The 24,706-nt window shown below is 40.8% G+C and overlaps 1 protein-coding gene across 10 annotated transcripts in view; it reads right to left on the reverse strand.

The window, feature by feature from the left end:
- ST8SIA4 (ST8 alpha-N-acetyl-neuraminide alpha-2,8-sialyltransferase 4) overlaps positions 1 to 24,706 on the reverse strand; it is a 105,696-nt gene that overhangs the window by 17,274 nt on the left and 63,716 nt on the right. For 2 of the 10 annotated variants that reach the window (XM_042780175.1, XM_033085020.1), the window contains one exon: positions 19,401 to 24,138. The exons of 5 other annotated variants lie outside the window; for them this stretch is intronic. In XM_042780175.1, the coding sequence (XP_042636109.1) occupies positions 23,856 to 24,138 (283 nt within the window). In that variant the 3' untranslated portion in view covers positions 19,401 to 23,855. Of the gene's footprint in view, positions 1 to 11,347; positions 12,969 to 19,400; positions 24,139 to 24,706 lie in introns of those variants that run through there. 3 more of the 10 variants (XR_004420692.2, XR_004420693.1, XM_033085025.2) reach the window with 3 other exon arrangements.

The following is a 24,706-nucleotide window of genomic DNA, read 5'->3' on the forward strand; positions in this document are numbered from 1 at the left end:
CAGTCACAAAAAATCAGTGGAAATTATTTATACAACAATTCTACATATCCACACTAACCCCTTCCTCTCTGATAAATAACAAGTTTCTTCTTGAATACTCCAAACTCCTCCCTGTCTAGCTATAAAGGTTCAGCTGAAATCCTTATCTGCCTTAGCAACTTTCTTTATTTCAGAACCTATCTGCACCTGTTGCCATGTGATGCCATATTTCCTACTGTGTACATATTTCCCTTCAATTATACTAAATTTAAATTAATTATAAAATAGTCTTTTAAATTCGTGATTCAATTCAAGCTGGCCTGACATGGCATATTGATATAATATTGAGCAGAGCTGGAATTCAATGCACATTGTATGTGTTTTCAGCAGGCACTTTTCCTTTATTTTGGTCTCTTAAGAATTCAGGAAAGGGAATTAGGATTTCAGAATTGAATCTATTTTTGGAGAAGACAATATGATCTGAAGAAGTCAATATGATTTGATGGAGTGATTAAGCAGCTAAGACACAAAAAAATAGTTCAAGCAACTGGAGAAATTCTTCCCAGGAATGCATGGAACAGATATAATTTTTTTCTTTTACGCACAAGTTGATCGCATGAAGCTGGTCTAACTAGTAAGGCTGACAGAAAGATTGAAATATGTAATTACACAGTATTTAAGTATTTAAAAGATTAAATAAAGACAAGGGGAAAATTAACTAACAAAATTGATGATTTCTATATCTTAGTTAATGGAGTTAAAAGGTGATTAACAAAATTATATTACGGTTTAAAGGGTCTGAAATGAAACAATAATGTGTAAGACTTATGTTCTCCAGAGCAGAGTTTTTCCAGATTAAACTGCAATCTTTGAACTGCAATTGTCTAAATGAGTGAAAAAACAAAGATTAAAAATAGATGGATTAGAAAATGAAAGCAGCAGAAACAATCTGTCATCTTGACCTGACTGAAGGACTAGTGAAAATAAGAAGAGAAAGTTAACAAATACTTCTTTAAAGAAAAGTTTATTAAAAATTTTAATTCTGCATTCTTTATTCTTGCAAAGAACAGTGAGAAGAGCACCTGTTAGCCTCCACAAAACAATGATAATAAAGTTTCTTGATTACAGAAATACAGATAAGCTGTTACAGCTGGCTACACTGAATAAGTCTGATGTATAATTCAGATAAGTACTGCTACACCTTGATTGCAGATTGAAGATACAAAGGAAGCAAAATCCATAGAAACTGAGAGAAAGCTTTGGGATTAAAAAATCGAGTGCTTGTTTTATGCTACTAGGCTTGAAATTGATGTGCATGAAATCAGATTGTTTCTTTTATAGTACAGAAAGATTATCACTCTTGATTTACACAAGAGAGGAATAGACAAGATGATTGCAAATAAAGGATTGATATTCTGAATGTGAATATATGCAACTGCTGTTCACGAGTCCTCTCAAGAGCAAAGAGCCCACAAGGCCTATTCTCAGCGTTACTTCTGTGTAAATGACAGTTCAATGGATAATAGCCATGCAGGACACAACGGTGTCTTCTCTCAGCCGATTTAATAGATATTCTTAATACTGTTTCTTCTTTCTCAAATACCTCTGCCTTTTTGGAGTTGTGGTGCAGGTACATACTTGATATATATTTCAGTAGGCTCTTGGGCTCCTATAGAGTACAGTAATTTCACGACCATAAGGCACACTGTTTTGACTAAAATTTTGCCCCAAAACCAGAAGTGCGCCTTATAGCCCGAGGCAAGGACACAGAAGGGCCCCCTGTTTTGGTCCTTCACAGATTTGTCTCAGGAGACACCCAGCTACTTTGTTCAGGCATTCAATTCATTATTGTCCAGGCATGAAACCCTTCAAGATGAATAAATTTCAGAGCACCTTGCAGACTGCATGGTCAGTGCCAAAGGGAAACAGGATATACTAGTGCATGCAGAACAGCATTTTGAGAGAAGTCTACCGATGTGATATATAGTGCGGGAACTACAGGGAATGAAAGGGGAAAGATTTTAATGATTTAGAAGAAACAAGAGTGGGAAAATGGAGGAGTAAGTTTATGGAAAAGGGTCAGTTAAATGTAAACACTTTGCTGGGAAAAGTGTACTAGGAAATCTACTGTATCACATTTACTTGCTGTTAAGTCGAAGGTTCAAAAAAAGGTTCACAATAACAGAAAAGAATTTACAATTTATGACAAGTATAATAAATTATGGAGGATAATCAAAAAATACATTTTTCTCTACAGTGGGGGAGAGAGGACTGTATTGGTCTTGTTCCCTTTCTATCCACATCTTCCATTCACCAACTTGTTAACTAAGATGGTTAGTTGGTTGCCTCTCTCAGCCACTTACCTTTTGATAAACACAATTTTATGGATTGAACTCCGTATTTTGCAAGGATAATGCAAAACCAAAGCAACAATTTCTAGTGCCTTCATTAAATTCCCTCTGTGTTTCCAGAAGAGGCAGAAGTCCTGTACAGTCTACATGCAAGAGATTGGAAGAGCATAAGAAACCAAGAAATATACAGTAATTTCACGAATACAAGCCGCAGCAATTTGACAAAAATTTTGGTGGAAACCCGGAAGTGCGGCTAATACTCAGGGGCGGCTAATATGTGAATAATTTTCTGACATTTACAACCCTAGACGTGCCAGCCAGGGCGCCGAGCCAAGCACCTGCCAGTAAAAGCCGGCATTCCGCGATTGTTACAGTGTTACTCTGTTGCCCTGGATCCCTGCAGGCAACATGGGGGGCGGGGAGAGAGGCAGGAGAGCTCTCTCCTTCCCTCCTCTGCTGCAGCCCAGGGGAGAGACGGGGGGACCCCGCGCCGCCATTGCCGCGGTCCAGGGTGGGGGGGGAGCCCGCACCGCCATTGCCGCGGCCCGGGGAGGAGAGGGGGAGCCCGCGCCGCCATTGCCGTGGCTCGGGGAGGAGGGGGGGAGCCCGCACCACCATTGCTGCGGCCTGGGGAGGAGGGGGGAAGCCCGCGCCGCCATTGCCACGGCCCGGGGAGGAGGGGGGGAGCCTGCGCCGCCATTGCCACGGCCCGGGGAGGAGGGGGGGAGCCTGCGCCGCCATTGCCATGGCTCGGGGAGCCGATGGGAGCCCCGCACCGCAATTGTTGTGGCTGGGGGAGGAGGGGGGGGGCTCTGCCCCCGCCCTCCGCCGCCGTGGCGGGAGCAGGGGGTGCTCCATGCCCGACTGGCGCCATTGCCGTGAGCGGGGCACTCTCTCCATGCCCAGCCTGCGCCGTGCCGCGAGCGGGGCGCTCTCTCTGTGCCCGGCCGGCGCCGCGGCGGGAGCGGGGCTGGGGCGAGTGAACCCAGAGGCGGCAACCAGCCCTGAGTGGCAGCGCCGGGCTAGGCCACCTGGCCCCGTCAGCAGCCCCTAATGGGCCGAGCCTGCACAGCCTTAGTTGAGCCAGTAAACCCCCTGCCATGCCGCGGTTCTGTTAGTATTTGGCAACTTTGTTGCACGCGGGTCCTCGCTGCGAACGACAGAGCGGCTTATATTCAGGTGCGGCTTATTTATGGACAAAGAACGAAGTATTTGCCAATACCCAGAGATGTGGCTTAGTGCGGCTTGTATTCGTGAATTTACTGTATCCTAAAGACTAAGCACAGCAAGGGCAAATTACAATACATGAGCTCATATAACAGACTGCTGCTTTCTAAAGGGTGTTATTGGTTTAATCCATGTAATGTACAGTAAATTCACGAATACAAGCCGCACTGAGTATAAGCCGCATGGCTGGGTGTTGGCAAACATTTCGTTTTTTGTCCATAAATAAGCCGCACCTGAGTATAAGCTGCTCTGTGTTTGCAGCGAGGACCCGCGTGCAACAAAGTTGCCAATTAGTAACAGAACTGCGGCAGGGCAGGGTTTACTGGCTTGGCTCGGGCCATGAGGGCTCAGGGCTGCCGACAGGGCTGGGTGGCCCAGCTCGGCGCTGCCGCTTGGCGGGGTCGCTCGAGGCCGGCCGCCGCCACCGCTGGGCTCGGTCACCCCGGCCCGGCACTGTCCCATGGCGGTAAGGGGAGCACAGAGCCCGCCAGCACCTGCGGCGGCCATGGGAGCTGGGGATGGAGCCTGCCTGCTCCTGCGGCGGCGGTGGCACGCGGGGACGGGAGCCCCCCAAGCCGCGGGGCCAAGTGGAGAGAGCTGCCCCTGCTTTCCCCGAGCCGTGGGGCCAAGTGGAGAGAGCCGTCCCTGCCTCCTCCGAGCCGCGGGGCCAGCAGAAAAGAGCTGCCCGCCTTCCCCCGAGCCGCGGGGCCAGGCAGAGAGAGCTGCCCCTGCTTTCCCTGAGCCATGGGGCCAAGCGGAGAGAGCTGTCCCTGCGTCCTCCGAGCCACGGGGCCAGCAGAAAAGAGCTGTCCCTGCCTCCTCTGAGCCGCGGGGCCAGCAGAAAAGAGCTGTCCCTGCCCCCCCCGAGCCGCGGGGCTAAGCAGGAGAGAGCTGCCCCGCCTTCCCCACCCCCTGTGTTGCCTGCACGGAGCAGCTCCACCTACCGTGCAACAGAGTATCAATTTGTAACAACCGCACAAATGCAGGGTTTTACTGGCAGGAGCTTGACTTTGCAGTTTGCACTGACTTGGTTTGCACTCCCAGGGTTGAAAATGTCAGAAAATTATTCACATATTGGCCACACCTGAATATAAGCCGCTTTCACAGTATGAGAGCAAAATTTTGGTCAAAACAGTGCAGCTTGTATTCGTGAAATTACTGTAATTTTATCTCTTATGTGATACACATGCAGAAACAATAAAACTCACTAAATGCCCTCACTCAAACTGAGGTATTGCAAATTTAAAACAGAAATGAAAGTAAAGGTGGATGGCATTTCTTATAATCCATAGCTTGTGTTTATTGAACTTTGTTCTAATAATTGAAAGAGACTGGCCCTGCCAGATTCGGCACAGTGTTTAGGCATAAGAAAGACTGATACTTTTTTAAATTTTACGATGCTACTCCATTTCTTTTCATGAAGAAAAATGTCTTCCTGTTTCTTTAAGGGTAGCAGACCAAGCTCTGAAGTACATTTCAAGAGTTTTTATCATTTTGCTCAATTTTTTAATTATTAAATTCACAGATAGAAAAGCAAGAACAAAATGCTCATAGCATTATTACATTATTAATTTACATTACATGTTACTTATTATTACACACTACTGATATTTAATCTTAGACAGCATAAAGCTATTCATATTAGGAACATTTATTGTAGATTTTGCAAGCTCTGTAGGCCACCTCCTCCACCGGAAAAAAAAGACATTTAAAGACTGAGTTTTGTGGTATTATAAATGCTGCCTAAGAAGGTAGAAATATTATACTCTTGGGGATATTCTACATCTGCTTCTTCCCTCATTATTCCTATTATATTGACCTCAATATGATGTCACAAAGACATTACTGTTGTACTTTCAAGCACACATCTGGTAAACTTCTAAGTATATGCACTCATTAAATCATACTAATTTAGAGAGTTCCACAAATATCAGTAATACTAACACACCAATGACTTTCCATACAACTGTCCTTCTGTCATTTCTTACACTCATGACAAGACTGGCCTAGTAGATGATATAAAGATTACCATGTGGATGGTATGAATTCTCTAGTTAAGGAATTTAAAATTGATCGAAGTTCCTCTGAAGGGGTCAGACTGCCAAACAGGTAACACTATATTAGGGATTCAGAAGGAATTTAAGCTACATATAACTTTTTAAACACGAAGTTAATCTCTGAGATCCTTCAAGTTTCAACTCAGAAATCTTCATTTAGATAATGAAAACATTAAAAGTAAGCAACACCTTTTTATTTGTCTAAATTTATCATCCTGGATCTTAAATTTGTTTTATTGACAACAGGGTACACTAAACTCCCATTCACTGGAAGTTTAGGTTTTTTTCAGAAGATTCAATTTATGCCTTTTAGACTATAAATTTCAGTGTCTCAAATGGCTAGGAATGAGCATGTTTAAGATACAAACACAAAAGTTTAGTTTCAGAACTAAAGACTGATTCCACTGTTATCTGAACTGTCAAGAGGACATACAGAACATGATAGATAATTTTCAAGCTTTCAATTTTCCATAATCTTTTAGCTGACAAATTAATTTGGAGGCTATTTAAAATATATGAAAACACAAAGCACACTTTATAAATAACTTGTGCAATCAAGGTGCAAATTAAAAAGACAAAGTGTGCTGTAGTATTGAAGTATTGCAGTAAATTGAGAATGACAACAATGTACACTTGGAATCCAGGTCTTAGAAATTACCAAATCACTTAATAGTTCTAAATCTTTGTTGTAGCCTTTGTTAAATATAGTAATAAAGATAGATATGTATTTTTGTTGTTTTTCTACTAAAAACTGAGTATATATTTCTGTGCATACAGCTTGAAATTCTAGTGAATTAACCAACATAACTAAAATGAAAAAAATGCTGTCTTTTAATCTTGAAATGAAATAAATATATCAATATCTGAATAACAAATTGGAATGAGTCAACTCATTCATATCCTGGGAAATTATAGGTTATGGTGTTATCTGAGTTAACATGACCCCTCTGAAACAGAAGGACAGAGTTTGACATCAACATGATGCTGCAAATGCATAATTTTAGGCTATTGTTTTCCAACAACTAACACTTATCCTGCCTAAATATTCCTTTTTGACATGGAATGGTTTGTAATCACTGTAACTTCATGTAGTAAACTAATTTTACTCTGAGCAAGTACTGATTATGGTTGCATTATTTTTGTCAAGGCTAGTATGAATTCAAAGCAGAAGAAAAAATATACCATGATTCTGAAACACTCTACCTCAAAGCAACCAGGAGGGATCAAGACCTCCCTGCCTCTGCAATTAGGAGGGCTCACAGGCTGGTCTTTTGCATATCACATAGCATCACTTTTAGTTAGAATCTTCAGGTGTGGTTTACCTTTGGCTTTGGGCTTGGTACAATGAGAATTTCTCACCTTTTTCTCCTTTTTAGACTGTCAGGACAATACAGACTTCGATTATGCTGAAGGAACACAAATATTTTTGGTATTTATGAATACCTAATTTAACAAGTTGCCATTTTCTCCTTTGATACTTCCAGAGAATTCTTCAAAACAAAATATACATTCAGTTGTTTGCTCTGGATCTTAAATCATATATGCATAGCCCAATGATCACTTATTTCTACTGTTTATTCTGATTATCTCTTGTTTCTATCAGTAAAATTATTTCAATATTACTATGAGCAACATCTGGAAAGGAGATGTTGTCACAGGCACAGCATTAAAGTCATTAGTCCATTCCCCTTTGTGATGCTGAATCTGCCTAATTTTGTCTGTTTTTATTATTTTCAGTGAAGAAACACTAATATTTTCTCCACACACACAAAATTAAATTTCTTTACAGTTTCTTTACATTTCTATAATCCAAACAAATTTAGAAGTAATCATAACCTTTCCTGTTTATTTTGAAGAAGCAGAAATAATTTTCTTTATTTGATAAAATAAAACTAATTCCTGGGAATGTATCTTGTAGGAGACTGTAGGAGACGCCAGTGGGCTGGATGGTTGGGACAGATGGACAGATCTCTAAAGTCAGGTCTTGGAACTTACAGTTTATTGCAAAAGGGCATTTGTCAAAAGGTCCTGCTTTGAGCTGCTAGCCGCAGCTCAAAGCAGGACAGTAAGAGAGTGCAGGGTAAGAGAAAGAGATAGGAGGGTGGTAAAAGGGAGACAGCTAAGAGAGGCAAGAGGAAAAGCTAAGAGTTCTAAGAGAGCTAAGAGTACAGAAAGCGAGGTTCCTGTTACAAAACAATGAATCTTCTTCTGTGTTGAGCATTTTAATTTTCACTAACTAATCTGATACAAGATACAAATACTAGAGCATTTACATACAGCCTATAACAATCATTACATTACCATATTGAGTTACACTTTAAACCCTAAAAACTACTCTTTGGACCCCTTCTGCCAAGATAGCAGGGTCTTCTCTGACCTTTGGACCTACTTGCAAGCAAAGAGGTTGTTCAGTTAAGAGGGGATTACTTTCAGCTGCCTTTTCTATTTTTTCTAGTTATTTAGTAACTAAGGTTTGGTATCTCAAAGATGGCTTTCATTTCAATTTTGCCTATGGTTTCCATATTCTCAAAATGTTTTGCCAGGCAATCATATTTATAAGGTTTTCCTGATTCATCTTTCCCAACAGTATCTCTCACTTGTGAGTTTATATTCTTATGTATCAGTTAAGTAACAAATGATGAAAGAGTTAACCAAATTAATTTTGCCCAGATAAAACCCTGTTTCTATATGTCAACGCTGTTATTGCAACACACTTGCAAAGTAATAACCAAATATCCATTTCTTTAGAGGAGTTAGATTTTATTACTGAGTACAGTAATTTCATGATTATAAACTGCACTATTTTGACTAAAATTTTGGTCCGAACCTGAAGTGCGGCTTATAATCAGGTGCGGCTTACATATGGACAAAGAACAAAAAGTTGCTGTTTTAGTTTGGAGGACAGGTGTCTGCTGAGAAACGCAGGAGCTTCTCTTTGCAAATGGAGAATGTAAATCCCCTCCCTCCAAATTATCATAACTTTGAAATCAAGGGGCTTTCAGGCAAAAATATGGGAATTAGGAATAACAGTTCTTTTCTAGGAAATTAAAACAGAAATACAATACTACAAAGAAACAAACTCCAAACCCTGACAAAGCCAGAGTACAACCTGACACCCTGTCAGGCAGGGTGTTGGTAGCAGTCCCATAAAATGGTGGTTGCAGTTGTCCTGCAGTGACAGATGTGGTTCAGTTGAAGCAGTGCTCCTGTGGAAGGTGCAGTTTCCCTCCCGAGGTCCAGTGGTGATGTGGAGAAATTTGGTTTTCCTCTGGAGTCCAGTGGAGAAAGGGGCTACCTTAGTGTCCCAAAACCTCTGTTTTTATTTTGGTAAGAAATGCTGGGCTCTTCCCCTTGGTTGGAGCAACTTGGGATGAAGTAATTTTATCAGTCACCCATTGGGACTCAATGGGCCATTAGCAGAAAATGACTCGCTGGAGGAAGGATGGGTTATGAAAAGGTAAAGAACAATGCCCCGCCTGCTTTCAATGGATGGCACATTAGCAGAATATCTCCCACAGAGATAAGGATCACTTCCCCCGCCCTCAACAAATGGTGATAGAATAGATACCTTTTATCACACTCTGTGTTGTAACATGTGGCTTATAATCAGGTGCGGTTTGTAATCGTGAAATTACTGTACATGAAAATAAAAACGGAATATTTTAAAAGATTTCTATTTAACTACTTGCTATAGTTCTTCTATACAATTTTTTAAACAAATAACAGTTTCATAGTTTTAATCAATATTTCTGTGTGTAAAGCTTGCATTCTACCTTTGCTAAGAACTCAAGACTAGAGCATAAATTTCATTCAGTAGCCAGCATAAAAAACATATTTTTATTTATGAAGAAAGACAGAATTTCTGTGCTGAACCTCCCACTACTGATCTGATGAACATTTTACCTTCCATACCAAGGCCATCCATGCTTCATTTTTCCCTTCTATATTTAGGAAGTGATATCAAGCAACATAAAATACTATGGAGTTACTTCTTTTCAAATATGCTGAAGAATTCTCATTTAGCCCAATTTGTTACATCAGTTTTAAATTTAGATTTAAAGATCGATCTATGGAACAGGCAATTTTTTTGGCATCTTTGCAAGTGCTGATATGAACCCTACAAAAATTATGCTTCTGCTGCTACAGCTAAGCACATTTCTCAAGTTAAATAGGAACAACTTCCATAACTTAAGCCAAAAATAAGTAATCTCACTCTCAAATAAGATGTACTTTCAATATCAGATGGAATTTCCAAATGCCAACTCTTGCATCATATGAAACCTCTCTTTCCTCATACTGGTGTTTCCACATCATTCAGATAAGCACTGGTAAAGGAAGTGAAAGAAGGAGCAAGACTTTCATTTCTCCAATAGATCATGTGGAATTTCTTTTGCAGTCTGATCTGAAAGTGTTGACTTCTCCCTTTCATTAGTTTTTTTCTTTTCTTGGAGGAGAATCAAACAGCATAGAAGGAAAATGAAGTGAAGTCTGTCTGTGGGAAAGTACACATGAAGATTTTAACTCAGTTGGGGTAGATCAGCTCTTTATCCAGTAAATCTCAAAGCTCTGGGAATATACCCAGGCTGAGAGACTGCTCTGTTTTGAATAAAAATGTAGAGAGAAGTAGGCACGTACCTAACAAGGAGCACACCTGCTAAAGTCAAAACAACTGCCTTAGTACTGATTAACGGTGCTGTAGACAATACACCTCAAATGAAGTATCTACTAACAAAAAATACCATAAAAGATTTCCTTTTTCATCTTAGTCTACACATAAGAGGATTCTATACCCTTGATGATGAAAGCAAGATAAAGCTTAAAAGGAAAAAATGTGTTTAATTATCTGAGAATATGTCAACATATATGACAAAATAAAAAATTACCACTGATTCATAAGTAACAAAAAGTCCTGTGAGGAATATATATACATTTCACTAGATTTTATGTACAGTATTTTCACGACCATAAGGCACACCAGACTATAAGGCGCACCCCCCAGGAGTCGGCAAAATTCACAACTTTGTAGATCATATAAGGCGCACCGGACTATAAGGTACACTTTTTTTTTGCAGCTCCCCCCACGCGGTTGCTGGCTGAGGTCCTGCCTCAACCTGGAACCCACTGGCTCCGGGGACCGCCTGGACCCGGGAGGGGCAGTGCCACGGGCCCCCTGGCACGCCTTCACCGAGCAACTATGGGCCCCCTAGCCTGCCTGGACCCGGGAGGGGCGGTGCTGCGGGCCCCCTGGCCCACCTTCACCCAGCAACCATGGGCCCCCGGGTCCACTCAGACCCGATAGGGGCGGTGCTGTGGGCCACCTGGCCCGCCTTTACCCGGCAACCATGGGCCCCTGAGCCTGCCTGGACCTGGGAGGGGTGATGCTGCTGGCCCCCAAACCCACCTGGATCCGGGAGAGGCATCACCGCGGGCCCCCTGGCTCACCTTCACCTGGCAGCCATGGGCCCCCGGGCCTGCCTGGACCCAGGAGGGGTGGTGCTGCGGGCCCCAAGGCCCGCCTCCACCCAGTTGCCGTGGCACTGCCGGCTCCGCCCATGGCTCACGGCTCACACTTCCGGTGTGGCAAATGTCGCAACTTTGTCCATCAGATAAGACGCACCAGACTATAAGGCGCACTTCCGGGTTCGGGGGAAAATTTTAGTCAAATGGGTGCGCATTATAGTAGTGAAATTACTGTATATATATACACATAAATATATACACATTTATCTTCAAAATATTACTGTGATATTATATATGTGTTTCTATTTATCTGTGTATGTGTATGTTCTAAACCTATGAAAACAGTATGTGCAAGTGCACATTTACACTCAGTAAAGGGGAAACTATTTCCATGTCAATTGCAAATTAGCAAAATGCAGAACGTCTGGGGTAGAAGTAGAAAAATATTGAAAAAATCTTCTGTGTTGTAGAGAACTTGATCTGAAACAGACTAGCATCAGCAGGAAGTGAACGGTTTCCTAGTGTGTTATCTTCCTGAGATTAAAGAACATAAAATATCCTCTTTGCTGTCATGTACAGGCTGTCAGGGAATCCTGTGAGTTCCTTGCAGATGGGCAGGAGAAAAAGCAGACCTCAGAAACTTAGTCAAGACTCATAGATAAAACAAATAAAGAAACAGTAGGCCATCAAAGCACACAGACCCCACTTAGTCCTATCATTATTTGCCATTGCAATCATAGAGAAATAAAAGTCTGCAATTACAGAGAACGGTCACCTTACAATTCTTCAGAACTTCACCTTTTTCCTTGGGATATCAATGCTCCAGAGATGTGTCAAGTTAGATTTTATCCATCCAGCTTAACTCTTTTGAAGCTATCAATTCCATCCATAACCAAATCTAAGCTCTGAGGCAACTGTGCCAGGGTATTGTAGAATATCATCGTTCCAGTCTAGAAAACCATTTCTCATTATAACATTCCATGTTTTAAATTTGTTTATTTATAGGTTTTGAGGGCTTTTAAATTTGGAGAAATGGAACAGTCTTATTTTAAAAGTTAACATCTTTGGTTACAGGTCCCTGTACAAGTGTTTGTTACAGTCCTAAATTCAGGTATGTACAACCAAAAGCTAAGCTGACAAAGTATAACTATAATATCTGGTCACTGAAAACAGAAAGATTTATGGACTGAAAAGTAAATGCTACTGGGTTTAAGTTTTCATTTATACTGTCCGTTTTTTGAACATATTTGTTGCCTATCCATGTGTGAATAGAATGCAAGAGTTTGTGAAGAAGTAAAGGTTATATGTAATTTGGTAAAGTTTTATGCAAATATTTTTCTTTTTTTTTTTTGACATAAGGTGAGGCCAAGGTGATAATGATCTCTTTCTGTTTTACTGCAGATGTGTTAAAAGGCTTTGGAAACTTCTGACAGGGTTTAGAAAGCTTTTTATCCCTGTGAGAGTGAATGCATTTCCTTTCTCGCATACACAGTTTGCAATGCTGTCATTCATCTGAAGAAAAGTCCTTTCCCCTTCCATCTGTTTTGGCTTATGCACACACAAAATCCACACTAAGGCTGAAGGGAAGAGAAAAGCTTCATTCTGTTTCTCTGTGACACGATTCCTGCTTTTCCTGTGTTTTCTACCATCCTTGGCCTCTTAGAAACTCCATTTCTTTTGACACTACAATCAAACATCTTCAGTCTTAGACAGCAGTACACATCTGTTACTGATGCCGAATAGGCGCTTTTCCTTTGAATTGCCTAGCAGTGAGGTGTAGGATCTCTTTTCTTCCCAAACAGCTTGTTCTCTTTAATCATACTTCACCTTGTTTCTTGGATTCCATTTTTCATCAGAATTCCTCAGCAGAAGTTAAATTATCTCACAACAATTTCTGAAAGAAAAACAAGCTAATGAGAATAATATTCAGGAGGTAGTAAGGAGACAAAAGTCCTAGGAACACTATCTGAACAGCACAGCTAATTAATCAAAAAGATTTTTGAGAAGATATTCTTTCAGAAAAGATGCTTGCACTTGACTATCTGCTGACATCAATGGAAGTAGCTCATTTCATCACTTCTGTATTAGCAAAACACTGTGAGTGTGAATCCACTTTATCAGGATTTCAGAAATTAACTGATTGCTTACTAATTTGAGGCAAGATGATCTAGTACAAAAATCCTACATGTCTTTAAAGTACAGTACTTTCATGACTATAAGACGCACCCTTTTGACTAAAATTTTGATTGAAATCCGGAAGTTCGCCTTATAATCCAGTGCGCCTTATACATGGACAAAGTTTGGAAATTTGCCTACCTGGAAGTGTGAATCGCGAGCAACGCGCTGCGAGCCACGAGCACCGCGTCGTGAACTGCAAGCACCACGCTGTGAGCCACGTGCCATGCCAGCTGCGAGAGCCACATGTTGTGCCAGCCACGAGAGCCGCATGCCGCGCTAGCCAGGGTCGGGGGCAGGTGGGAGTGCCAGGGCCCAGGGCTCGGGGAGGGTGCCTGGGACTGCGTTTAAAGGCTATGCTGATCCATGAATAATGTTTGCAAATTGAACACCTGCCAGTAAACCCTGCTATCACATGATTCCATTACTAATTCATTACTTTGTTGCATGTGGATCCTTGCGGCAAAAAAAACCTGTGCCTCATAGTCCAGTGCTCCTTCTACATGGACAAAGTTCGGAAATTTACTGTTAGCTGACACTGCATCACACCTTTCCCAAGCAAAAAGTCGCGTTGCTTGCATTATTTAGACTAGGGGATGTTGGGGCGTGGCGATTTAGATGAATCCTGCATTTCTGACCATGATAAACCAATTAGAGAAAAGCTTCTTGCCTTCCTGTGGATGAAGGCATTACTGAGGGGGGGTGTTAATGGGGAGAGTGACTTCGAAATGGCTCCACAGAGGAGACTTGCTTACGATGCAGATTTTAAATTGAAAGCAATCAACGATGCAAAAGAACATGGAAGTAGAGCTGCAGTTAGAGAATACAACATTAATGAGTCCATGGTGCGCAAGTGGAGAAAGCAAGAAGATGACCTACGTCTTGCAAAGAAGACAAAGAAAAGTTTCTGCGGAAATAAAGCAAGATGGCCCCAACTAGAAGACAGACTCGACCAATAGATTTCTGAACAAAGAGCAGCTGGCAGAAGCTTCTCAACTGTCGCCACTGGGATAAAAGCCAAAGCGATGGCAAATGAAACGGGTATAAATGACTGTAAAGCAGGGCTGTCTTGGTGCTTCTGTTTCACGAAATGATGGCAGCTCTCTATCCGTACAAGGACAACGATTTCTCAGCAGCTGCTGGCGGATTATGAGGAAAAGTTAGCCAGCTTTCAGAGTTACAGCAAAAGCAAGATCTCTGAAAAAATATACAGCCAGACCACATCATCAACATGGACGAAGTCCCCCTCACTTTCGATATGCTGCTGACCCGAACTGCCAAGAGAACTGGAACATCCACGGTACCAATTTGCACCACAGGGAATGAAAAGACATTGTTTACTGTAGTTCTCAGTGTTTCATGAAATGAGCAGAAATTACCCCCAATGGTAATTTTTAAAAGAAAAACGTTGCCTAAAGAAACATTTCCAGCTGTTGATTGTTGAAGTGAATCCCAAAGGCTGGATGGATGAAGAGATAATGAAGAAGTGGCTATTAGTAGTTTACGTTCACATACCAGATAGATTTTTTTCGTGCGTCACCAGCAGCGTTGGTTTACGACTCCATGCGTGCCCACTAAACAAAAAGTGTGAAAGTCCTGGTGAAAAAGATGAACTCGGAGCTTGGTGTAATACCAGGTGGTTTGACCAAAGAAATGCATCGGACATAAGTGTCATTCGTTCCTTCAAGGCAAAACTGCAAATTATGTGGGAAAACTGGATGGTAGAAGGAGAGCACTTTTTTCACAAATACCTGGAGGCAACATCAGGCAAGTTATGCCACTGTGTGCCAGTGAATAGTGGATGCCTGGCATAAAGTATCCTCCAGAACTATCATCCGAGGGTTTGCGAAGGCCAACATCATTCTTGGACTGACCAGTGATGGCATCAAGAGTACCGAAACTGATGACTCTGACGATGAAGATATGGGTGATACAGGTTCGGGTTTGCTGGATGCCGTCATCGCCCAATTAATGATTTCCGATATAGAGGACGAAGAGTTCGAAGGTTTCATGGAAGATGAATAGAGCCGACTGAAAAATAAAGCTGTTTAAAAGTTTCATAGAAGTGAGTGATTTTTCTCTGTATTTGTTTCAGTGTTTTGATTCTTTTTAGGCTGCACTTAAAGGCTATGCCGATACGTTGCAAAGGTTTGCAAATTGAGCACCTGCCTGTAAACCCGCATTCGCGTGTATCCTTTTTCCATTGAAAAGGTTTGCAAATTCAGCACCTGCCCATAAACCCACGTTTGCATGATTCTTTCTGCATCCTTTTTCCTTTTCAAAGGTTTGCAAATTAAGCACCTGCCAGTAAACCACATTCACGCAATTCTTTCTGCATCCTTTTTCCTTCACAAAGGTTTGCAAATTTAGCACCTGCCCGTAAACCCGCATTTGCATGATTCTTTCTGTATCCTTTTTCTGTTGCAAAGGTTTTGAAATTCAGCACCTGCCTGTAAACCTGCGTTCGCGCGATTCTTTCTGGATCCTTTTTCCATTGCAAAGGTTTGCAAATTTAGCACCCACCCATAAACCCATGATCACGCGATTCGTTACTAATTCGTTACTTTGTTGCTTGTGGATCCTGGTTGCAAAAAAAAAAAAGTGCACCTTATAGTCTGGTGCCCCTTATATATGGACAAAGTTTGGAAATTTGCCGACACCTGGAGGTGTGCCTTATAATCCGGTGCGTCTTATATTCATTAAATTATTGTAATTTTGGAGATGCCCGTCACGTAACAATGGTGACTATTTGGAAGGGCTTATTTAGTATACAGAACATATTTTCAGGCAGTCTTGACTGACTGTCCATGCCCATTCCGACACTAGAACTAATAATTTTTCCTGCTTTACATAGGTCTGGGTTTTAATTCCTTGATAGTATCCTTGTGAGGCAACAGGGGTTTTTTAGGCAGGAGCATTCCAGGAATGCCTTTTATTGTCCCTTAGATGGAGACTGTGCTTAAAAGCAGGAGTTGAACTTTTACTTAAGTATAGTCAGGATTGCTCACTGTATAACATTCACACATTAACGTAATTGTCACAGTATGTTGTCAATAAGTGGTTTAGGTTGCTTAAAGAATCACCATCAAACATATTAGCAAAAGCAGATTTGATGTAAATAGGCAGAAAACAACAGACTTGGATGGCAAGACTTAATCTTTTGCTTACTACATGGATGAAGCATACAGAGAAAAACCATCAGAAGCACCAAAAGAAGAACCACTGCCTGAGAGATCTATGTTGGTTTCTGATCTAGCAGCTGTTTGCTCTAAAATATCAAAGAGCACTGAGACTCAAGCAACGTCTCCTTAGTAGAGTGAATCCTTCTTGTTCCTTTTTGTCATTTTATGTTTATCATTGCACTCCCCTTGGAATGCATGTATTCTTTTTCTTTGGGACCACAGCCCCTTGAAGGGGTAGCAGAACAAACTGAAACACAGACCCCCATCTCAGTATGAGGAAAAGGTTTAACTTTGAGGTTGACAGAGTATTGAAATGGGCTGCACAGAAAGGTTGCAGAGGATACATCTCTGGAGATATTCCAAAGTCACCTGGTCACTGAGTACATCTGCTCTGGCAATGGGATTGGACTAAAGATCTCCAGAGATTTCTTCTAACAAGCTGCTCAGTGCTACACTGCTAACTAGGTACATGTGCAGTTGGCTAGCTCTGTGACCACCTGAGTGCCATAAAAGGACAACTAAACCAGAAGAGGAAGCTACCTGCTTTTGGTATTACACCATTTGAGGTACTCCTTTGAAAAGCTGTCTTTCATCTTGTCAGTCAGGTATCTTAAGGCAGCACTTGAATCTCATAAAAATCTTTAAAGTTTTGCAGTAAGAAAAGGGTGAAAACATCTCATTGATTTGTGCATTTATTTGGGAATATAGGGAAGAAGCAAGAGATAGGGCATAAACTGAATACAAAAAGGAGAAGTTCATGAGGTCACTTTCAGAACTGGCAGAAGAAAGTATAGCTGAACAAAGCCAGTGTGAGCAGGTCTTCATTGCAGTGTAGTAATATTTCATAAGTGCCATTACTTATTATCAATTATATGCTTATATTTTTGCTGTAGTAAGCAATCAAACAACAACATGTTTCAATAAAAATGGATAGCAATTAAAAATAATCAAATTAATATTCCAGAGCCATAAGCAGAATTCAGCAAAATTTGGCCTCTTTTATGCCTGTGTAATGAAAAACAACACAGTCATACAATTTTAAAAGATGCGTAAGCTCCAATAGTGCGGGAAGACTGAAACTGCAATTACAGCATAAAAATATCCAACTCGTTACAGAAAAAGTTGGGGATATTTCCTGGTATTTGTAACTAGAATGGAGGTGTATATTTCCTTTTGCAAGATATCTGTAAAGGTTTAGAAATCTGTTATTGTTTGAATCTATGATTGATAGTGATGTATTTAATAGGCTTTAAATGTACTGTATGATACTTGCAGTATTATCTATGATTTCCACATTCCTTCATACAATCACTGAGCACAATTTTTTTCCATTTCATTTAAAAATTTAAAGTGTGTACAGAGCTTAAATCTAGATCTCACTGAGTCGGTTTTGCTCTCCTGTTTTGCTTCAAACATTTTATAATAGATTCTATTAATGGGGCATTTGAGCCAGGACCTTTCCTGCCTGGCTGATATTCAGTGCCTGGGGGCCCAGGGTCTCTGCCCAGACTGAGGGCAGTGTTTTCTCATTTTCAAGCACACACAGAAGTGAAGCTGACCACACATCTTTGTGACACACAGAGGACATCAACATGGTTGGTCACTTGCACTGGCACTGTACAGTACCCCAGGGTTCCCTGCTCCTCCTGGGTTGGCAGGCAGAAGGTCCCCGGTACAACATTCTGGGAACACTCTCCAAGTTTATGAGCATGTTCATGGAGCCCCCCTCTGCCTGCCTGGTGCCCCTGCCCCAACCCCGGAGCCCCTTGTCAGACCCATGTGTCCTCAACTTTCTGGCTGGTCCAGATAGAAGCCTGCTGGTGACGGCCACATGCATCTCATCTACACCAGATTTGGGGAGAACAGAGACACTTTGTCCCAGCAGTTGGCACCAGACAAATAAGACTGTAACCTGTGAACACAGTAGACTGTGGTTCTACTGCAACAACCAGCGCTGATCCCCCCACTTGCCTCACCCATGCAGAACCTGCCCAGCAGCTGGTTTTGGGAACACCCAGCATTCCCTTCCCCCCACAGGGGGTTAGGGAACACTACTTACTACAGTGCCAACACTGAATCACAGAATCATTAAGGTTGGAAAAGACCTCCAGAATCATTGAGTATAACAGTTAACCCAGCACTGTCAAATCCACCACTATACCATGTCTCTCAGGTCTGACTCCCCCACTTCCCTGGGCAGGCTGTTTGAATGCCTAACTACCCTTTCAGTGAAGAAATTTCCCCTAACACTCATCGCAACCCCCTCCTGGCATAAAGCTCTTCATTTCAGTAGTTGTAGAGAGTGACTGAGACCCCCACCACTTGCTCCAGCAGCTAACATCACAGGCCAGGGGCATCCACATCCCTAATCAGCACTTCAGCAGCTGGCACCCAGTCCTCTAACAACAGTTCCCCACTATCTGGCACTGAGTCCTTCCAGCATGCACACACATGAGAAAGACATTGAGATTACACAGAGAAGAAGGTAAGAGAAGATTTAATGGACTTGAGATAGACTGGGGCAATCAGCCTTAGGAATCTGCCAGACAAGCATACTGACCCACCATGGTTTACATTTTCTGTCTATTCCTCTTCTCTTTCTCCCCTGCACATTGCCCCATTTGCAAAAACCCACCAATTCCCCTCCAACATCCTGGGTGCCCAGGACTGCATCCTTATCAGTTGGAAAGTACCATTTGCCCACAGTTCCTTGATAGCTGTTCAGTGTGACTGATGAGGTTGACTTCTCCTTGTCTCCATTATGACTTGCCTCTTAGGTTTGGGTCTCCACATACTTTGCTTCCCCTTTCTCCTTAGTATCCCATTTGACAAAGTCCTTGATCAGAAAATCATTCTGGAATAAAAAATACTACACTCTACCATTTTGTGTGACTCATCAATTCTGGTTCTCATCTCTGCCTCCCTTGTTATGGTCAGACAAGTTTGGGTCTCTCTGTTCTGTTTATGGCTTCGTCCTTTTCTTAATATCCCCTTTTGTGTTGAGAAAGTCCCTGATTAAAGGAGCAGACACTCTTCTTCCAGATTTTTACAATTAGCACAAGATTGATAAAATTACCATAACTGTGTTACAAAGGACTATGGAACAGAATATAGCAGAAAACATGAAAAGAAATTTTTATTTTTCAGTTATACAAATAAAAAACAATCCCCATAGCTGTACTTGAAATAAGACTAACAGTGTCAAACATGTAAATTCTGAGAGAATTTGTATCAATACTTTAAACCACAGAAATTGTATGATATACACTCAGTATAGTACTCTCCTTGACCTACATTTATAACAATTGTGCTTTTCCCTACACAAAGTTAACAGTGCTCTTAAAAATAAATTATGTGCAATTTCAGATTTCTATCCTGAAATATGCTAATCTTGATCCCCATCTAAATCCTGGACACATCTCTGCCAGGAAAGTCAGCACAAAGAGCACAGCTTAGCACTTTGCTAGATCAACCACTAAAAACAGGTACTGAACCCACACTTGTTTTTCTTCAAATTGCAGTCAATTACAGAAAAAGTACTGACCTCAAGCACATGTTGCTTATATAGTTTAACAAAAGAATGACACAGTTGTTACTACATGTCAGATTCAGATTTGAAAGGTTAAGTAGATCTTATATCTGGAGAGTGGCTCAGAGCTGTGGAAGAGAACTGTCCCCAAGCTGAAAAATTAACAATCAAACATTTATCTATTATTTATATAAAATAAGAAAGACTGTCATGTGAACATTAACATATGTCTTAATAAGAGATTTACAATCAATTTATCTAAATGAAATCAAGTTGCTTAATGCAAAGCTGCCATAAGCTTTGGAAAAATATACGTGTTCTGCTGTCTTGATTTAGTTTCCAGTTCCTATTTTTAATGCACATTTAGGAACTACAGCAGGCAGTTGATATAGTTGATGAGAGGATAAATTTGAGGAACACTCTGAACACAACTGACTGGCATTTCAGTTGTTTCACACCAGGGCAGATAACATTACAACATTAGGGATTTTTCTTTTTATCCTACTACTTTCTACTAGTTGTTGATACTATTGGATTATAAAAGTGGAAATTATAAATTTATTATCTCCTCTGTGTTGTGGGCAGCAGAGTTGTGAATGTAGATAAACAACAGAAATCACCCAAGGCAGCTATGAAGGCTTAAACTGTTGACTGCTAACCAGTGAAGGACCACAAAGTGAAATCTGTTCTACCTCAAAGTCTCTATACAGCAGTTAAGGTTTTGCTGCAATGCCCTGGGTCACCTTTAGGGAAAAAGTCACACAGTGGAAGTAATCTGTTTTTTCAGTTAGGTCCTGGAGTGCCTTAATGGAAATGCTCGAAGAGCCCCAGGAGGTAGAAGGGAAATACAAGAACAACGTCTGCAATTGCTACTGCTTCGCAGCTGTATAATGCAAACAACAGGGACAGTCCTGGGCATGTCTCACCTCAGGTCGCCTTAGACCAAACTGGTGGTGACAAAGTATCTCGAAACAATTTGTAGCAAAACAAACCACACACCTGGAAGCCTTCTAGTATCTCCGGGCTCCACACAGACACAGATCTTATACAAGACCAATAGTGCAAAATTACTCCTAGTGCTTGTGAAAACCCACACGGTCAAAAACTAGAACTGCTACAGAGTTGCCCAGAGAATAATTTGAGACCCACTCCTCACTACATCACACCTCAGCTCGGGATAAACTGAGGCAGGTGAGAGAAGAGATGTGGAGTCCCATGGTTTTGGTAGGGGGGCACACCTAGGTGCTGGTGTGAGGGGAGAGTGCTGTGAGAAGGATGAGCGTGGATGACAGCAGAGTGTCCTGAGCCTATGGCTCACGGTGTCCAAGAATGCAGTACTGAAGGTAGGAAGCCTGCAGAAGATGAGGTTAAGGCCCAGTTTTAAGGAGGTATGGGAAAACTCTGTTGTCCTTGAAGCAGGCGCTACTGTCAACGTCTTTTGCCAAACCAAGTCAGAGAAGTTAAGTGACACGGTAAAAATCTAGATTCCATGGCTTATGTACTAAAGTAAAGCTCACATGAAGACTTTGCTGCAAGATACATAATCAATATGTAACAAAAATCAAGGCATATTCAAACCTTCCACAGGTGAACAAAATCATGTGTCAGGTAGCATTTTAGATTACTTGAGCATGCTGTTTGTCGATGGCCTGACACGAAAGAGAAGAAAAAACATTCCCAGAAGAGAAGAGTTGAGCAGATGTTTCTCTGAGTTTCTGAGAGACTGGCAGTCTGTGAATTATTTATTTCAATAACAGTTTTGTCAATGCATATGAAATATGCTTTAAAAGATCAACAGTAGCAAAACCCTAACAGCAAGAACAGGAATATGTTCACCCTTCATCGAAGAAATAACTTTGTATTAAAATGAAGGTGTACATACTGAACAAATAGCACCCTCTGGTTTAACAGCAAATTTAACACATTCCGGTCTGCATGGCTGTTTAGTTCCTCATGATGCCTTGATTTCAGTGAGATTCATCTTTGAACCGCTTATTGTACATTAGCATGTGGCCAAAGTAAACTGTCCTAGATATGAGAGTCTGGTTACTATGTCTTACATATAACAGAACTGACTTTCTACTTCTTGTAATATTTGGCTGCAAGGCAGTGATTTAGCTAGCAAATCTGCATAATTGCAGATCTCCAATCATGCATGATGAAATACATGAGCTTAAGAGGAGAAAACGGAAGAGCTAGCAATGTTTGTGAGAATGGTGATACATATGAAATTGCTGAAACTAATTCAACATTTAGTAGATACACTGAATACCATATTCGGAGACTGGAACCAAATGTAACTCTGGAAACATAAAAAGAAAATATCCATACATTATACTTGCATGCATACTCCTTAGCCGAGCATAGCAGGAAAGATGTGAAACCATGATGTTACCCATGTATGTGCCCCTTCAGCACTAAAAAAATCATAGGATGACAAATTTTGTTTATAATGTATGCTGTACTGATACTCCACCCTCTCCCATGCTCCTGTAATTTCTTGTTCTCTTGTTTTGGAAAGAAGGAAGTGAAAGAACTCTTGGTTTTTTGGATAAACAAGACTGATGATCAAAAAAAACAACTGTGAGATAATGTAGCTCTGCACTATTTCAGTCAGTTACACGTCAGAACATCTAGATAATACAAAACAGGTATATTAAGCAAAGAGATAATTTAAAAGCATTAGAAGTTTAAAATAACTGTATGATCAGCAATTTTTTCTATTAATTGGCAAGGTCTTTTTTTTCCTTTAGTTCCACTGTCACCTGAGTTTCTTAAGACTTTTCCTTTCTGCCAAGAATAAAATTGTATATATATATACACACACATGTATCTTTGAATGCATGAAGTAATTTCTTTACTCCTGCAGATTTTTCTGAAGAAATCAGAAAATATATGTGAAGTCAGTGAAGAGGCTTTGATCTGAGATGCTTAAAAATATAAATAACAAAGAACATGTTCCCTTAAGCAGCAAAGAAACAAAAATCCATATCATTTCTCCAAGATAAGGAAAAAGTATGTATTAAAGTAATCTTTGGCACCAAAAACAAGGGCATCCTCTCGTATGTCTTCAAATCTGTACAGGAAAGAAAAACTTCTCTTTAAGACACATCAAAATGATATCTGCATGGATTCATGTAATGAGTACTGACAACAGTGGCTAGAAAAACAATTGGGATGTTAAGGATTGTCTGACAGCAGGATACAACACAAAAAACACTTAATAAAATATTTGATGTTTCCCTCTACCTTCCCACACTTAACAAAACTTTTTTCCTGAAGACAAATCTGTAAGATAAAAAATGTAATTACTCATAACATCCTTGAAATCTTTTAAGGCTCCAAAAACTTAAAAGCAACAAAACGCAACCTATGGCAGTATGAAAAACAGCAAGCAAAGGTGAGGTTATTATACAATATCAGAAACAGTTCTCTGACTGAAGGCATTTACTGATTTGTTTGATCTAACAGACTTCACTTTCTCTATTTAAAACCATCATAATATTTTCTGCCAAAGCCTAATTTACTTACTCAAGTAAATATTCCATCTACTGGGTATTCTTGTGTGGGCTGTCTGATCACAGTTGCAAATTGGTAGGCTCTTTTTCTTCTTCAATTCATGATGAATGTGTCACTGTATTCTGTAAACACTACTGAGCATACATTCAAGCTTTGTTCTTAGTGAAAATGGCACTTACTTGAACCTTTGCAGTCAAGATAGCTCAGTTATATAGCACTTTACAGGTATAATAGCTGGTTATGTACTTCTGATATAATACCTTTTTCCAATTACTTAATGGGTATTGAAACAAATCCCCACTGTGGTTCCAACGCCATTCCACAACATCTTTATGATGAGATGTGTATTCTATACTTATTGTACTTTACATGTGCTTTATTGCTGTATGCATTTCCCTGTTGTTAATTTAAGTGCTCCTCTATTATGTAATACATACAATGTTTTAAACTCTAATGGCATCCTGTGAGGACTGGCATTAGAAAAGTACCGATACTTCAGATCATCATAATAGTGATACTTGACTGGTTTTCCATGTAAATCCTTTGGGAATGGCCAAAATCCGTACAGGTGAATTTCATCACAAAATCTGGTGGCAAGTGTATACATGAGGAGACCAGTGCTGGGTCGTTTAATGTGGACCTTGTTTGTCAGCCAATAGCTGCAAAGAAAGAAAAAGTGCATTAAGAAATTCATGTAACTTCACATGCATAAATCCTGTGAACTTATTTTATCTACTATGCATTCATTTTACACTATAAAAAGGTGAAAGTCTCCTTGTCTCTAAACTAAGATCATAATGAGATTGTTCTGGTGCACTTTTATTCCTCCTATAAGAGGATAAGGGAAATATTATTTAGCACAGTGCTGGAAAAACCCTGGTCAACTAAGGAACTTAGTTCAGGCTTTAATCCTGACACAACATCATGTCTGCAGAAGCTAGAAGACTGTAGTCAACCTCCTCAGCCAGATCAGGGAACAGTCTCTTGCTATAAAATCTGACCTGTTGCGGTATCCAATTCATGTGATCAAGTGTGCCCTGTGCTGAATATTCGATTGCCTGGCAGTTACTTCAAGATTACTTGTCTAAATAGAAAGCAAGTGGAAATTATAAACATAAGTTAAGAATTTAACTTTCAGTAGACAGTAGAAGGGAAGCTTAATTTACTTGCTTGTGTTTGTTTCTATTCCTGTTGTTGTTGGCTTGGGATTTTTTTTGGTTTTGTTTT

The sequence above is a fragment of the Catharus ustulatus genome, chromosome Z (assembly GCF_009819885.2).
Source record: "Catharus ustulatus isolate bCatUst1 chromosome Z, bCatUst1.pri.v2, whole genome shotgun sequence".
In the NCBI taxonomy this organism is placed as follows: domain Eukaryota; kingdom Metazoa; phylum Chordata; class Aves; order Passeriformes; family Turdidae; genus Catharus; species Catharus ustulatus.